This window comes from Xiphophorus couchianus, chromosome 9, assembly GCF_001444195.1.
Source record: "Xiphophorus couchianus chromosome 9, X_couchianus-1.0, whole genome shotgun sequence".
Taxonomy (NCBI): domain Eukaryota; kingdom Metazoa; phylum Chordata; class Actinopteri; order Cyprinodontiformes; family Poeciliidae; genus Xiphophorus; species Xiphophorus couchianus.
The window spans coordinates 28,883,737-28,899,862 of NC_040236.1; the positions used below are offsets into that span (position 1 = coordinate 28,883,737).

Sequence of the window (16,126 nt, forward strand, 5' to 3'; positions counted from 1 at the left end):
ATGGATCTTCGTGATGGAAGCACTGAATTGCTGCAACATTCTTTTATCAGGTTAGTGTCTTCAGAAATTTTGCATGTCTGTTTCTTTCCTCTAAGCAACCAAATCTGCAAGTTTTCCATACAAAAGGAAGACAAACTTTCTCACAAGAACCCTGAGAAAAGAGTGAGTTTTCAGAATCATTCTAATGTAATGTGGGTGGAAGAATTTCACCTATTCAGAAAATCAGAAACACTGTATCTGTTATCTTTTGGCTGCATATTTCTCACCAGTGTCTGTGTTGGAGATTCACGATTCCTTATAATTGACATTTTACAGATATACAATAAAATGTTTATTATACCAGCTTAAAAACAGCTTTCAAAGGAAGGAGATGTTAAACAACAAACAATCTCAAAGAAATATCACAAGCACACACACTGTAAACATTCAGTGACTTTTAGATTGAGGTACCGATAAAAAAAAAAGCTATTAACATAGAAATAAATTAAACCTAAACTAAAATAGTATTGCTCTCTGGATAAAATGTGAGCAGATTGTAAGATTAATATAAACTGGAGAAATGTTATTATCTGCGTGACATCTTAGAGTCATTCAGCAAGATTATTAGGGATTAGCACACAAGTCTTTAATTCTGAGTTGGGAAAATACATGATTAATGTAGACAACTTAAAATGTAATTTTTCTGCAGAACAGAAGATATGAGGGCTTGTAGAGCAAAAGTTTCAAATAGAAGCATCTGTTTCACATTGTATCATGACTTTGCTAAAAAATATGCAAACTTATGAGGTCACAGGAGCACCTGCTGATCCTCCTTATTATTTTCAGCTTGTTTGAAGGCCACACGTCAGTTGAATAGTTTTTGTCTGAATTTCTGGCATATTTGACCAGTCTTCTTTATAAATTTGGTAAAGTTCATTTAAATTTTATGCTGTTCTCCCACTGACCCAGCTTTAAATGGACTACAAATATTTGGAATGTCAAGGACATCAAGGTTTTGCCGCAACTTAACGTTATATTGCTTTATCATGCCTAACCAGTTTTTAACTGTATTTCCCACAGACCTTTTGGAAAACCCAGCTGTGTCCAAATTTAATCCATTTGACCCAAATTCCTATCAGAGGACAGTAAGTTGGTTATAATGTTTAAAGCCCACTCAAGAATTACTAAAGCTCAATCATGAAGTAGAAGTTGCTGGTAACCTAGTGTCCCTATTCATAACGAAGAGTTTGAAACGACTCTTCAAAGTATAAAAACTTTGCATCATTATTTTGACAGGAAGTGAAGAACAGAGGAAATATAAAATTGATCAAGTCATCTAATATTTTAGTTGTCGCCTTTCATTCAAAAATCCACTTCTGTCATTATTTTTCTTCTCCCTGTTTGGACTTTGTTATGCTATATAATATGTTTCTAAAAGACTGTTTCAAAATCTCTTTTTGGAAATAAGACTTCAAAATTAACACCTTGAAGCTCAACTGAAAATTGGCCTTCTAAAAGGGAGCTCAATCAAAATGTACAGCACATTTTTCTGGTTTTTATTTGTTTAAAAATACGGAAACCATGATTTATTTTAATTTCACTTCACATTTATGCTATGCTATGTGTTGGTCAGTAACATAAAATTCCAATGAGGTAAATTTAATTGTGTGAGTGTGATGCATAAATTTCATAGCTGAAAAGTTAAAAGGGTAAGAATAATTTTGCAGAACTACATTACATGCAATTTCCATGTCTTTGCCACATGGTGGCACTGTTACACCAGCAGGGCCATTCCCAGATTACTGAGGCGGGTCGAACCACAATGTATTATTACATTATTTCGTTTTTAGACAGCTGTGAACCTGTCTTCCGCAGTTTAATATACTTTTAAGGTTTAAATTTTAGATAAAGTTGAAATCTTACATGCTGAAAGCATTCTCTCAAAAGGTCCAAAAGCTGTGCTGGAGGATGATCAGCGGGACAATTCGTTGCAATTTAAATCTCCCTGATGAAGTAAGAAAAACTGAGGAACAGGGGAAATATGAAATTGATCCAGTCACCTAATATTTTAGTTGTCGCCTTTCATTCAAAAATCCACTTCTGTCATTATTTTTCTTCTCCTTGTTTGGACTTTGTTACCCTATATGATAGGCCTCTAGGACTGTTTCAAAATCCCTATTTGGAAATAACTTTTTTTTCTTACTTCATTCAAAATCCAGTAGAAGTTGTGCATCTGGGATTTATATTTGTTACATTTCATCCAGTTTATTAGTCATCCAAGAAAGGCATTAATAGTTTGTGGGGATAAATTTTAAACCTGTAAGAAAAAACATTTAAAAATCACCTTTCAGTGATGCAGAATATATATTTTCTTCAATAGCACGGTTTCAGAGATGAAATAACTCAGACAGCCACAGATTCTATATTTCTTTGGATCACTAGAGGCAAGACTTATTGGAAGTAATTAGATGTCATGACTTAAAACTCCTGAGGTATGCTGCTGCAGGAAAAAAAACCCAAACAGTTTTGAGTACCTTTCATTATGCCTGGGGGGGGTGATTATTTAAATTAGATCATCTGCGTATCAATCAACAGAGAATTCCTACACCGAGTCATTGAAAGAAAAAAAAAGCAATAATATCTTTCAATTACAAACTGGTATAAAATGTAATAATAGGTCCTTTGTGTGTTTCTTCAAGATGACAGAAAACAGACAACAAACAGATGAGCTGTGAATAGCTCCAGCTGCAGAAAATAGATTTTTTTCTACAACGTTGGATATGAATTGTAATATGTTAGGGACTTTGAAAACAACAGCTAAACACATGGAAATTCAGTAGATGATACACCATGGATTAGAACTGTGTCAGGGTAAATGCACAAGGATTACATTAAAAGTTGGACACTGCCTCCCTGTGTTGGATTTCATTTAATTCTGTTGGGTTTACTGGTGATGAAATGTGTTTTTATGATATGATGAAGTTGCAGAAATCAGATGTCAGGTGGCCCAGTTTATGCAATCTTATCATTGGAGGAACTAAGACTCATGAAACTAAATTTTTTATATGGGCTTTAAACAAATGAAAAGGAAATCTGTGCTTATGTCATACTCAGTGTTGAATAAACACTTATCTTGTTTCAAAGTTAGCTAGTAGGTTACCTAATAAGGTCATTCTAACTAAAGTTCATACACCTAATGTTTTATAATATAAATATTTCTTTAAACAAAATCTTTTGTTAATTTTGTGGACATTATTGCCTCTTTAGTAAGGAACTGGTGTTAAAGCTTTTATCTGGTGTGATCACGGAAAACAATTGTGCCAATTCACTATATTTGTCTTATGATCTAAGTGAAGAAATGCGACTGTTTTGTATAACTGTTGTATTTTTTTCATCTGCAAGTCTGTTCATTCCTGTATGCCTTTGTTTGTCTCACTTATACATTTCAAAATTCCTTTTTGTCTCTCACTATCTGTTCTCCCATTTGGTTTACAGACATATGGCTTCAAATAATAGCCAGATTTAGATGGACAGCATATGCTTTGTGAGTATATGAGTGTTCACATATGCATGTGCATGTGATGTTAAAATATGTGTTAGGGAGGGTCTCTAATGTGCTGATGGTTTATTCAGAAACCTCACTCACTCACTCACTCACTCACTCACTCACTCACTCACTCACTCACTCACTCACTCACTCACATACATTATGTATGCATTTAATCTTATTCATGGCTGTTAGGAGGCATCATGGCTGTTATCAGGCAGAGGACTACAGTTCCCATCCCAGAAGTCAATTGTACACAAAGGACATTGTGTACAGGGTCAATCAGAAACCTTAAATAGGTCCATTCAAATTTGTGAGAGAAGGTACTTATGTTGCCATATCCAGCATTTATATATGGGCTTCAAATGGGTCTCAAACTTAGATTGGGCCTCAAATTGGATTGTATTACAACAGGACAAAACGTTAACTGCTGTTGCAGTTTGATGCAGGAAAACTCTGGGTAAAAGTTGAGCCCATATGGATCCAATATGTGTTGTTCAGTTTTCTTAATACTCATTTGTGACCAAGTCACAAAATGGGTTAAGCTGGTTTTATTGGGAAAAACTGAATTTAGTTAACTCTAGTGAAGCCCACACAAGAAGCAGTAGTCAGAGAAGAGAGTGGGCAGAGAACAGTGTCTGGGATTAGATTGTGTGTGGATCACAACATGACTCCATGTTAATTAATTAATATTCAGCCATTAGGAACCTTTGGCAAAAAGTGTAAAATTACTTTGGGCCATTTAACTTCCCACGAATAGAGTTCACTATGATTGTAGATTAAATCGTCACCTTCCGAAAATAATTGCCTACGTTGTTTTTTTTGCCAGAAGTGATTTTGGCTAAAAACGATCACCACCTATTCTTTGCCAAAGGAGGATTTAGACCAAAAAAATTCACTTTTGGCAAAAAATGTCTTCGGCCATTATTTTAGAAAGGTGACAAAATCATTTCCAACTCTAAGCATAAATCCATGGTTTCTTCTTCTACTACTTAAAGAAATCAAAATTTCTCTTGTTCTTATTTATTTTTTGTCGCATAAAAGTAGCATCATGTAACACAATTTAGTTTTGCTATCTTTAAGCCCATGCAGGTCAACACAGGGCACCAAGGTCTTTGGAGGCCTCACAATGCAGAGTATTAATTTGTTTTTAAATGAGTTCTAGTCCATACAAAGTTATAATTTTTCAATGTATTACATTTTCACGTGGTTCGTCAACACACAACCATTTGATAACAACAATTTTATTGCTCCATCTCACCTTTAACTCATAGTGTCAAGCATGTTGGATGTAAGAATAGCAATTTTTAAGCTCAGGCTACAAGTATTCTTTTTTTGTGTCTGTGTGTTTGAAAGACTTTGTTGAAATGCCACATACAAATTCAGAATAATTACTATAATGTATCTGTAAAGACAAAGTTATTTATATGAAACTTTGGAAAAAGGACAAATACAAAGATCATTCCAGAAAAACTCTTTTTGCGCTCCTAACAGTCAGTGTTTAAACAATGCATGTTTAAGAGAAACTTGTGAGTGGTCCATCAAAACTGACTGCTTACAACATTCAACTATTTTCCATAAAAGTGCACATCAGAAACAATTCTTTTAATACCTGAAATACATGACCTATGGTTTATATTAACCATGGTTTGAAATACTTATAGCTTGGGTAAAAGACTAACTGAGTGTACTTTAAATTGAAAAGTTCCAATGGATTAGCAGCTTGTCTCCAAAGAGTTTTTTGTACTTAGCAGCCTTTAAATCAACACAAAATTAATTTATAAATTTTAGACATGTTCCTAATTGTTTTAGCTCACTTTTTAACAAAAATGTCAAACACATGCAGGTTCAGGTTACTCTGATGTCTTAAATCATGCTTTTCTCCTACATTCAATGAAACAAATATCTTTCTGGAACTGACTCTTGGTAAAGTAAGTCAAATGAATCATCTCAACACAATACATCACCCCGGGTTGTTAGGAATCATGATATGATTAATTGAGATCTTAGGTTACAGAGCTGGATAACTTAGAGCTGAGGGGTTAACAAGCCAAGACAGTCGCATGCAGACAAATACAGAGTATGATTCTGTAAAGAGCAAAAGGAAAAGTCTGGTTTTCACCACAGGGCCAATAACAATTCTGCCAGTGCTTCCCAAATGTTTATACGACTGCACTTCCCCTAAATCAAAACCTAGGTGACTCTGTCTACATTTCACTGCCAGAAGAGATGACTCCTCTGCTTGGGTACAGCTTCATGTAAACAAATAGGTCTTTCAGCCCTGTGTACTAAACATCGCCACTTGGACTGTGCCTGAAGAAATTGCCACATGGCTCTGATGTTGCTGTCAAAAAGCAGTGACTAAAACTCTAACTGGCTCTCTGACAGATGCCTACCTCAACACATTCCCCAAGTCTCTTTCCAATTAGTAAACGGTCTTTTATTAGTCCAGAAATTAGCCCTGGAGAGAATTCCCAGACTATAAAGGGGAGTTTGTTTTTCATAGTAGCAATGGTAAAGTGTTAATGTGCCTGGAACCAGCCTGCTGTGCAAACCATGAGGCAGAAATGTTACCTCACTGCAATGTCTCTTGTGATGTGGGACTCTGTGTTGTAGCTTTGTTTTGATTTTCAACATGGTAATTAAAATCTCTCTTTGTGAAGGCTATGCTTCTGGTTATTATATTAAAAGGAGAAAACATGATACAAAGGACAAAGCAAATGAATATTAAACGATGATCATAATTCATGGTTTTATCTCTAGTCCAATAATCTAACAATCATATTATTGTTCAACTGCCACCTGCTCTGCATTCCCCTCCAATGGGTTCACCCGATCCTTTCTGCCTCTGCTCACCTGCATCTACTTTGAGTAATTATTCCCTGCATTGCTGTCTTCCCACTTAACGTTTAACAGGCTGTTCTTTGTGCTTTCCTGGGAACTTTAAATCTGAGTGATTTGCATCCTGAGCAGTAACATGATACACACAACATATCAAATAATCAGAATGGTATTTAAGGTGTACATAGTGGTGATGTTGTTGACCAAGGCTCAGAACAATAATTACAATAAATAATTGTACAGGGAATGCAAACTGGAAATGCAATTTTCCCTGGCTCTGCCTCTTAGATAGTAACTAACTCCATTTACTCAGTTACATTTACTTGACTAATTTAAAAAAAACAAAAAAAACTTTTAGAGGCATTTTAACTATGCTGTACTTTTTGCTTTTTTAATTTGAGTAATTTTACTATAAAGTATCGCTACTCTTATTTGAGTAAAATTTCTGGATAATCCACCCACTGACTGAAGAACAAGCTCCAAAAATTCGCAAGACACAGACACACAAATACAGTTTTTGATGGTTTTATATATCTTATATTGAAATAAACTTGTTTTTCTTTTGCCTGATTTTTCTATTGTCTAATTATGCAATTTATATGAATTACTCTCATTTTAGTCCTTTAAATACCAACATTTCCACATAACTTTATATTTTCGTCCGTCTGATGATGCACTTTTTAAATATTAAATGACTGATGTTTTGATCAGTTAGTAATTGTAACTGTACAATTACTCTGTATTTGAGTATGAGTATGTTTTTACTCTTACTTGAGTAATTTTTTGGACAGTTACTTTTTACTTTTACTTGGATAAAAAATATGTTGAAGTTATTGCTACACTTGTTGGATTATAATTTTTGAGTACTTTACCCACCTCTTCTCATGCCTCACTCTAAGGGTTAGCTTAGCCTGAGCTACCTTGAAATTATGCTGTATTAGGCTTAGGCTGCTACTTTCTTCTCCTACTACTCTCTAGTTTACACTATCTGCTGTTATTTCAAGAGTTAACAGCACGATTTCTCTCAGTCTCTCCATAGCAGTTACGTCTGGTCTCATGTTCTGTTTACCTGTGATAACTTCTTGGAGGGGAGCTGAGATATTGCTGCCATTAACTAAATGTTCTCCCTCTCCATACATTTTAACTGGTCCTCTCATCTCTCTTGTGTTTACTTCTGTTTTATAAATTTTCACTCAGCTCCCTCAGTTTATGTTCCCTCAAAGCTGTTCCACATTCAGTTAATCAGTCTCACTGGTTGTCACTCTAGGAATTACGTCTCCCCTGACACGGTATATGTTCTCTGTTTTATTTACTACCGCAGGTCCATTGTGCTAAAGGTTTCACCTTGTGTGTTATTTTTTCCTTGCATGTGTTCCAAAGAGTTGTAAGTTTTGACTTGTTTTTGCAATTTATGTTAAACTACACCTTTTCATGTGATTCTGCCTGCCTCCTGTGTTTGTTTGGGTCCACTGCCAACACACATCTTGACAATCATGACAGTATCTGCATAGGCTCATAGAGTACAAATAGCAATAAAATGCTAGGTTGGTAGTATGCAAGAAATGCAAGGAGAAAAACTGTTACTAGACAGATGAAGAGTTTCAGATATGCACAGGTGTTGCATATAAACTGAAAGGAGAGTAAATTAATTTTACAGCATTTGTCAAAATGTTTTAGACAATTATGGCAAAACATGCTTTTAGATATCATTTTATAATCTAAGGTTATGTGCTTGTTGTTTAAGACCAGAGCCAGAGGAAGTGTGGAGATCTAAGCAGAATTTGATGTGTAAGCCTTCTAGTATACATCAAACACTGCACTCAACTAATATCAAATTTTATAGCTATGTTGAAATATGTGAGCATCATCTAACACACAGAGAGAGATTCTTGAGAGAGAGATTTTGGGGAAAACTGCTTTTTAGTTTGCTGATGTACCAAGAACTGCTAAAAGTTGGACTTAAATCTGAGTGATCACTTATTATCACTACTGTTATCAGAAACTATGACTCGTCTGAATCATAAAACAGGACAATTTCTACCTGACCAAAACGTTTTTGTAGAATTTTTTTTTAAGAAGCTTGATTTACCAGTGGCTTGAGGTGGAAGTAGGCAATCAGGTTTATGATATTATGTGGTTTGAAAGGATAAGGTGCTATCAAAATGATAGCCAAACTCTTAACCTGAGTGACGGAGAGACAGATGAGTTGCTGATATTTGGGGTGAAATTAGATGGATGGATTTGATCCAAATGAGGAAATTTTCTTTTTATCACTGTTGGGTTTGAGAAAGCATGAAAACCAGGCTTTGACTTCTTGTAAACAGTCTCAGAGGCCAGGGAAGCAGAGGAGCGTTCAGCGGAAAAGGAGGATATCATTAGCATAGAAGTGGAAATTAATTATTCGGATTAATGTTATCAGAAACAATAACCACACTGGAACTTAAATAAATAGTTTTTTTTTATCTTAAAATGAAACCATCATTGTGTCTTTCCGGTCTCTAAACTGCACAAAACATTTACGTAACGGAAGAATTTAAATTGAACATTTACTAACAAAAATTGAGTTCAAGTACCTCTATTTATCACCTGTATGTCTGTCCTACTTAATATGTCAGTATGTAATACAGTGACTACAACCCTAATTGCTTTTTTGTGTTTTTGCAGTCTATACCATGACTGATTGACATTTGTGGAACATAATTAAAGGGAAATTAAAGCATTTAGGCACAAACCTGGACCTTGAGCTCCCCTTTGTAATTCTATTACCAGCTCAGCTTTAGTTTTATGTTGACACAGGACGGCCTATTCCTCCAGCTGCTAATGCAGCTTCTGCAATTAATAGTGATAGTGATGCGTTCACTATCACTAGTGACCTCCAAGGATGGAGAAGAAAATACTTCAAATTCCTGACGAGGGAACGAGGAGGAAAAATGATTTAAAAAAAGGTGATGTATAAAAAGGCAGGATGTTTGCATAGTAACTGAAGAGAGTAGAATCTTAAGCCACAATGATGATGGTAATCAGGATAATAGGGACTGAAAACATTAGAGATCCGCGTGGCGGTGGTGGGAGTGTCCGCGAGCTGGGTAGAGCCGCTCCACTCCCTGCTCGCGCTCAGATGCTTGCATTCTTAACTCACATGAGAACACACACTGGCACGAGAGGGAGACGACCTTCGTTTCAACATTTATATATACATCTGCTTTGGTTGTATTTTCTCACGCTGTGATGTCAGTTGCTCGAGCCGTACTGGTGTTGCTCTGCGTGGTGTTGACTGTGGCACGTGCCCGCAGGAGTTCTCCGGAGCCGGATGATGTTCAGGAGAAAGTCAACAGTGCTAGATGTACGTCCAGGTGTCTGAGTCTGCACATGACGCAGCTAACGGCAGTCTTCAGACATATTCAGGTAAATACTTCCGCTGTGTCTAACGCTCTTTGAGCCAATCGCCTGAAGTAAATTGCTGAGAATTGTTCTCAGTTGAGAACAAGCTATTATGTTTATGGCAAGTTTATTATTACATATTAAAATTATGGGGCAAGAGTGCGCAAACAGGCTATTTTTTATGGTTTATGTTAAATTACATGCAGTGCTTTGCAAAAAAGTTCTTTCTTTTCACATTTTGCCACGTTTGAATGAGAAGCATCAATATGTATGTTTCTTTTTTGTGCTCTACTTTTTCACAAAGTAAGAGCATAGCTGTGAAGTGGAACAATAAGTATACATTGTTGTATTTAATTCACATTAATCTGAAAAGTTTTAAGTGTGTATTCAAGCCCCTAAAATCTAGTACCCGCAAATAAATTATGATCAGAAAGCAACACACCACGAAAGTTCAAGATAAACTTGTGGAGAAATATAATCCAGATTAGATTAAGGATATAATAAAGGTACAGTATTATATTGTACCTGAAGCTTTTTGCATCCATAAATCCAATATTATAACATTATAGCATGGTAGGTCTGGAGGAGCTGCAGAGATCAACAACCCAGCTTGGAGATTCCGTTTACTGGGTTTTTCTGTCGGGTGCTTCAAAAATCTGTTTTTTTCTGATAGCCATTGCTAAAACAGAGCCATGGGAAATTCCACTTGCAGCTTCACATAAACCATGTTGGGAACATAGGAAACATGAGCAAGAAATGGAGGAAAATTACCTCTGCATATCACCCTGAACACTACGAGTGAAGCATGGTGGTGGCAGCGTCCTACTATGGGATGCTTTTAGTCAGTAGGTGCCTGGAACTTTCTGGGAAGATGGGAGTAGGAGAAATAATAACAGACTACCCGGGACGAAATCCTCTGTAGGTTGTAAAAAGCCAGCAGGATAACAACCCTACTGATACAGTTTGATCTACAATTTAGCAACTTATTTCAAAGCATATTCATGTATTAGAACAGTCTAGTCCAAGACCAGAACTAAATACAGTTGAGAATCTGTGTGAAGACTCAAAAACTGATGCTTTCCATCCAACTTGACTGAACTTAATCTATTTGGCAGAGATAGATAGGATTTTTAGTGTCTAGTTGTGAATATCCGGAACAAATTACAAAGTACTGAGTAAGGGGGTAAGTTTACATAATTCAAACTGCACATTTTAGATTCATTTGTTAAACAGTTTCAATACAGCTTCTGAATACCATGTAACATTGTCCTTCCTCTTCACAATTGTGCACAATTTTATGTTGAGCTGCAGAATCTAGTCACCAAAATGTTTGTTCTCAGATTCTGCAATTCCAAAAGGGATACAAATAACTTTTGCAAGGTACTGTACCTCTGTTATATTCTTAACTAACAGCACATAGATGTTGGATTTCTTGTCTAAATTAATGTAGTACACTAAAAATAGCAAGAGTATTGTTCTTGACATATTAAAGTCGCTTAATATTAGCTTTGTTTACCTTTTCTGTTGTAATATATATATATATTACAACAGAAAAGGTAAACAAAGCTAATATTAAGCGACTTTAATATATTTAAATGCTTTTTATTTTTGTTTTACTTGAATTAGACCAGATAGTATGTATTTTAATAGCCTTCTTTACCTATGTATTCTGGACATGCTGAAGTACAGGTGCCTTTGTCTTTTCAAAGGCAAAATGCAACAGCAGAGAACTGGTTTGTAAAAGCGGAGACAGAAAAACCCAAACTGGTTCAAGAGTGTATTTAACTAAATGTTGTCACATACAATAAAAACAGCAGAGATGTGCCAATCAACTGGCCAGTGAATGCAATCTGCCAAATATTTTAATTGATTAGTTTTAATCAATAAGTAGCTGGTCAGCGAAATCAGATTTTTTTTCAGTCTGTTAAACGCATGTGGTGTTTTCATTTAATAAACACACCAACCAACACAGATGATGTACATTACCGGACTTTAATTTTCTTTTAAATAAAAATCTTAAGGTTTGGGCGACATGCTTCAAAGAGGGAGATATTACGCAAATGTGACTTTTTTGAGCTTTATATCATGTTATAATTTCATTCCCTCATCAAAAACATAACCAGAGTGTTGCTTTTAATCATTCATGTGTAAAAACACACATGAATGTTTGATAAATCCATGAATTTTCAGTGGCTTAACTTGTTCCATTTGGCCATACCCATTTTTAAATTCCGTTGAATAAAAACATATCCATAGGGGCTGAATTTTGAGTATGTTTAGGCCTCTAAAACGCCAATTTATTTAATGGAATAATTTATCAAGAAGAAATCCTACAAAAACTATAGACCTTCACGGGTCTTTTCTTGTCTAAAAATGTGACTAATTCAGAATCAACCATGACTGGTCAAGTCTGAAAGATAACTGGAAATTGGTATTGCTGAACAAAAGTGTAATTGGTGTGTCTCAAAAACACAGTGATCATAAAGTGATAGAGTAGAATTGTTGTCAAGGATTGTATTTCCATGTTTAAGTAAATCATTAGAATTGTTTTTGTGCCTCAATGAGCCACAATCCTAAGCAAGATTCATCTTCTTTTGTAGGATTTTTACTGGGTTAGTGTACACACATTATGTTGTTCAATGTTTTTTTGATACAGCATCAGTAAATTTGATTTTTTTATGCAGAGTGGAAAATGGTAAGTCCAGCACTTGACCTAAATAATTCATCAGACAAAACTTGCAGTGTTGTTTTAAACACTGTTTACACCTGGAGATTTGGGCCAAACATGTCAGTGTTGCACAGATCAATGGTTGGACTTACTAGGGCAAAGAAACACCTGAAATATATTTGCTCGTTACTTGTTAATTGTTCACAAAATTGCTCATATGACAGAAACTTGTTGGCCCGTGTTCTGTGGCCCTTTGAAGTGAGGAATGTTAGATTAACAGGGACATTAGGACATTACTAAGTTTGAAAAGCTACTTATCGTTAACGGCTTCAACATGTGCATAGTGTGTAGTGGGTGGGAAAGTCATTAACCATAGAGTTCAGTCCCAGTGGCTCTGAGGTGTATAGAAGAGACTGTGTGCAGGGGTGTGTGAGTGTGTGTATTGGTTTGCATATGTTCATGTGTAAAAACCGAGGTTGGGTCTGGTCCTCGTCCTCCCAGAGTAGACTCCAACACCTGTGTACTGGGTAATGGGGGTGGCCCCTGGATGCCTTTGTACCATTGAGATCAGTGTGTAGGGGTGTGCAGGCGTGTATGTGTGTGGTTGGGTTTCTGGGACAGAGGTGTGAGAAAGGGAGTATGTTGTCTGAAGATTATGGAGTGCAGTTGTCAAATAGGCAACATCACACTCCACACATGAGAACAAAACATGCAGAGAGGTTGTGGCAAACAGATAAATCTCCCTCTTGGGTTTTGTTTTACAATATTTTTTTGTGCAAAGTCTTGGACTTTGGTCTGGACTTAAGAAGACCTTTCTTCTTAGTCATTTTCTAACTTTACAAATATGCATGCTCTTTGGACAGAAAAAGTATTTTTGTACAGAAAAAAAATATTGCACAAATAAAGGTTTTTTTACTCCTCACTTTGCGTTCATACAAGGCTTTAAAAAACAGCTGTTTTAATGGCAAATAACAATTAGGATAAAAGGATAAAATAGTTTTAGTCATTTCTTAACTGATCAAAATGCCTACATAATGTTTAACTTATCATTTTTATAAACAAGGTGCCTGACAATTTTTAAGAATTTTGACAAGATTGTTTGTTCCAAAATGCAATTCAAAAAGCTAAACTCAGTTGCACCAAAAGGTATTCAACTTTGCCTACAAATTAACAAATAGTTGAACCCAAAAAGAACAACATGTTAAAATTAAACCCAAATATCTTTTGTAATAACTACTACAGTCACAAAATGATTAAACCCCTTAACGGCACATATTTTATGGTTAATATAGTAAAGAAGCTTGTCTAAAGTTCTGAGGATCTTAGAATATACTTTTCTATGCTTTTGGGTCAGTAGTGATAAATGCGTTTGAAGCTGAGGCCTAGAGCCCTTCAGCCTTTAGTACATAAATTTCTGTGGAAAATGAAATACCAGTGACTGCTTTCATCAGCTCTTGCTCCAGGTGTTTTGCACCTGTCATTTTGATCACCTCCCTCTGGCTGTAAATAACTGAAATCCGCAAATACTTGAGACTCCCTCTAAAAATGTACATATGTGCCTATTTTAATATTTTTAACAGCTAATATACCTTTATATGCACAGAAAGAATATACCTTCTTGGCACTACCACAGAAGCTAATATCCACTGTCTTCCATATTTTTGCTCTCGGGCTGTGCAGCCAATAAATAGCAGGAAATTGGATGGTGCTCTTGGATTGGCTGCGTTGCAAATGGTAGCCCGTGGCATCCTGTCTGGGGGATTTCATTGTTCCAAGCTGCATTTTCTTTTGAATATTTTGGACATGCTCAATGAAAAAAATCTGTCATTTTCCACAGAATTTTCCAATGACTATTAAATTGTATTTTGCATTTATTTATGTAATTTTTGATTTTGTGTGCATCATTCTTTTTCTTGATTAATTTAATTAATTTATTATGCTGCCATTGAGAAGTGCCAAACTGCTCTTTCATTTTTTTAGACATTGACCAAAAAGGTGATTCAGTAACAACATTTTCCAGAAAATTTCAGAAATAGGTGAATCGACAAACACTAACCATCTTTGTAGATGGCCGCTCACACTGAGCCAGGTTCTGATGGAGGTGTTTTTCCTTTAATACATTCATGCTCAGTATGAGGGATTGCTACAAATTGAATTGAATTGAATTTATGTATATGAACTATATCTGTTTGCATTTTAAAGGTAAATCAGGGCTACCTAAATAAACTAAACTGAAGGGAATTGAATAGAGAATTTATGAAGAATTGTCAAGAAGAAGATGGAAAAAACCCAGAGCCAACAATACAGAAAAGGGTACAAGCTTGTGTTGCCATAAAATAAAAATACAGCCAACCACAAGTTGCAATCCATTAAGGAAACAGAAAATAAAAATATGATATCAAAAGACAGACCACCTAAAAGGAATCGGAGTGGCTGCCTCTGAGTCATCTTGGGGTGGGGAGAGGCAATCAAATACTTGTGTAGATCTGTAACCAGACAAAAATCTCCTCAGCCACATCACGGAGAACACCATCATTCTTTTCTGCATTTATAGGGCAATTTAGATCGCACACACTGTGATGGATGTGTAAGAGTGATTCTGTGTTAAAAGAGGAAAAAAACAACTTCTCTTTTGATTACATCTCCACCAGTTGTACCATCAGTAAGGGCAACCATCTGTACTCCTCCTCTGTCATCACACTGTGATACAAACACATACACACATCGCTTCCTCTGGCTTCATGTGGGTGAACTGTGTTTTTGGCTCATTCTCCCCATCAGTTTGTGTGTGGCAAGCGTGGAGCCACTAGAATGTGAATCACCAGTTTTCTATTTACACCTCTTTCTGCTGCGTCTCTGGGTTTTCCACTAGTTTCCCTCGCATGGCGTAATAGCGTAATTATAGCTCTTTCGTGTGCGACGGCGTGCACATGTGTGCATGTTAGGATGCTGTCATATTCCCAAATTCTTCCTTGATGTAAACTACTAAGAATAAGAAAAAAAAATCCGGCCTTAGTTATACAGCTGGGATTTTTTGTGCATACACGAGATCAGATTCATGGTTTTAGAAAAAGTCTGGATGGACATTGATTTAAGTGTTTTCTTAGTCTTAAACATTTGTCTGCCTGTCCGTCCATCCACCCATCCATTGTTTCTTCTGGTTCTGTAAGTAAATTCATTGTAAAAATGTTTGTCTCTGTTTTAAAAATTACTCAGAACTTTGGGATACAAACTGAAAATAAACAATTTTGACATAACGAAGTGTTTAGAAACCCTGGACTTTAAGAGTCATGGGTAAATATGCACAAGTACAGCATGATTTCCCATTGGTGAAAAAAGTGTTAAAACTGACAATGTACAGTGGACCCCTGCCTACTTGCGGTTCACTATTCGTGAATTTACCTTCTCATGTTTTTTTCTGTGGTATGCAATTCAAAAATTATTCGTAGAAAATTTGATTGTTTGTGGAGTTTTTGATCGAGCATATTTAAAACATTCAAAAGAAAATGCAGCTTTGGAAGCTGTAACACCCAGACACAATGCTACCTTACACCCTACTGGTCGGAGTTCGCAAGTAGCCAATCCAGATGCACACTTAACTTTTCTTGTTACTCATTGGCTCTACCCTCAAGAGGGGAAATGAGGAAGATCTTGGATGCTAGCTTCTGCCAATGTTTCCACTATGTGTTATTATGCATATAAAGGCAGCT

At 36.0% G+C, this 16,126-nt stretch overlaps 1 protein-coding gene across 2 annotated transcripts in view; it reads left to right on the forward strand.

Moving 5' to 3' along the window:
* The first annotated feature begins 9,466 nt into the window (after positions 1-9,466).
* anos1b (anosmin 1b) overlaps positions 9,467-16,126 on the forward strand; it is a 46,075-nt gene continuing 39,415 nt past the window's right edge. The window contains exon 1 of one of the 2 annotated variants that reach the window (XM_028028719.1): positions 9,467-9,772. In XM_028028719.1, the coding sequence (XP_027884520.1) occupies positions 9,596-9,772 (177 nt within the window). In that variant the 5' untranslated portion in view covers positions 9,467-9,595. The remainder of the gene's footprint in view (positions 9,773-16,126) is intronic. The other variant, XM_028028718.1, reaches the window with a different exon arrangement.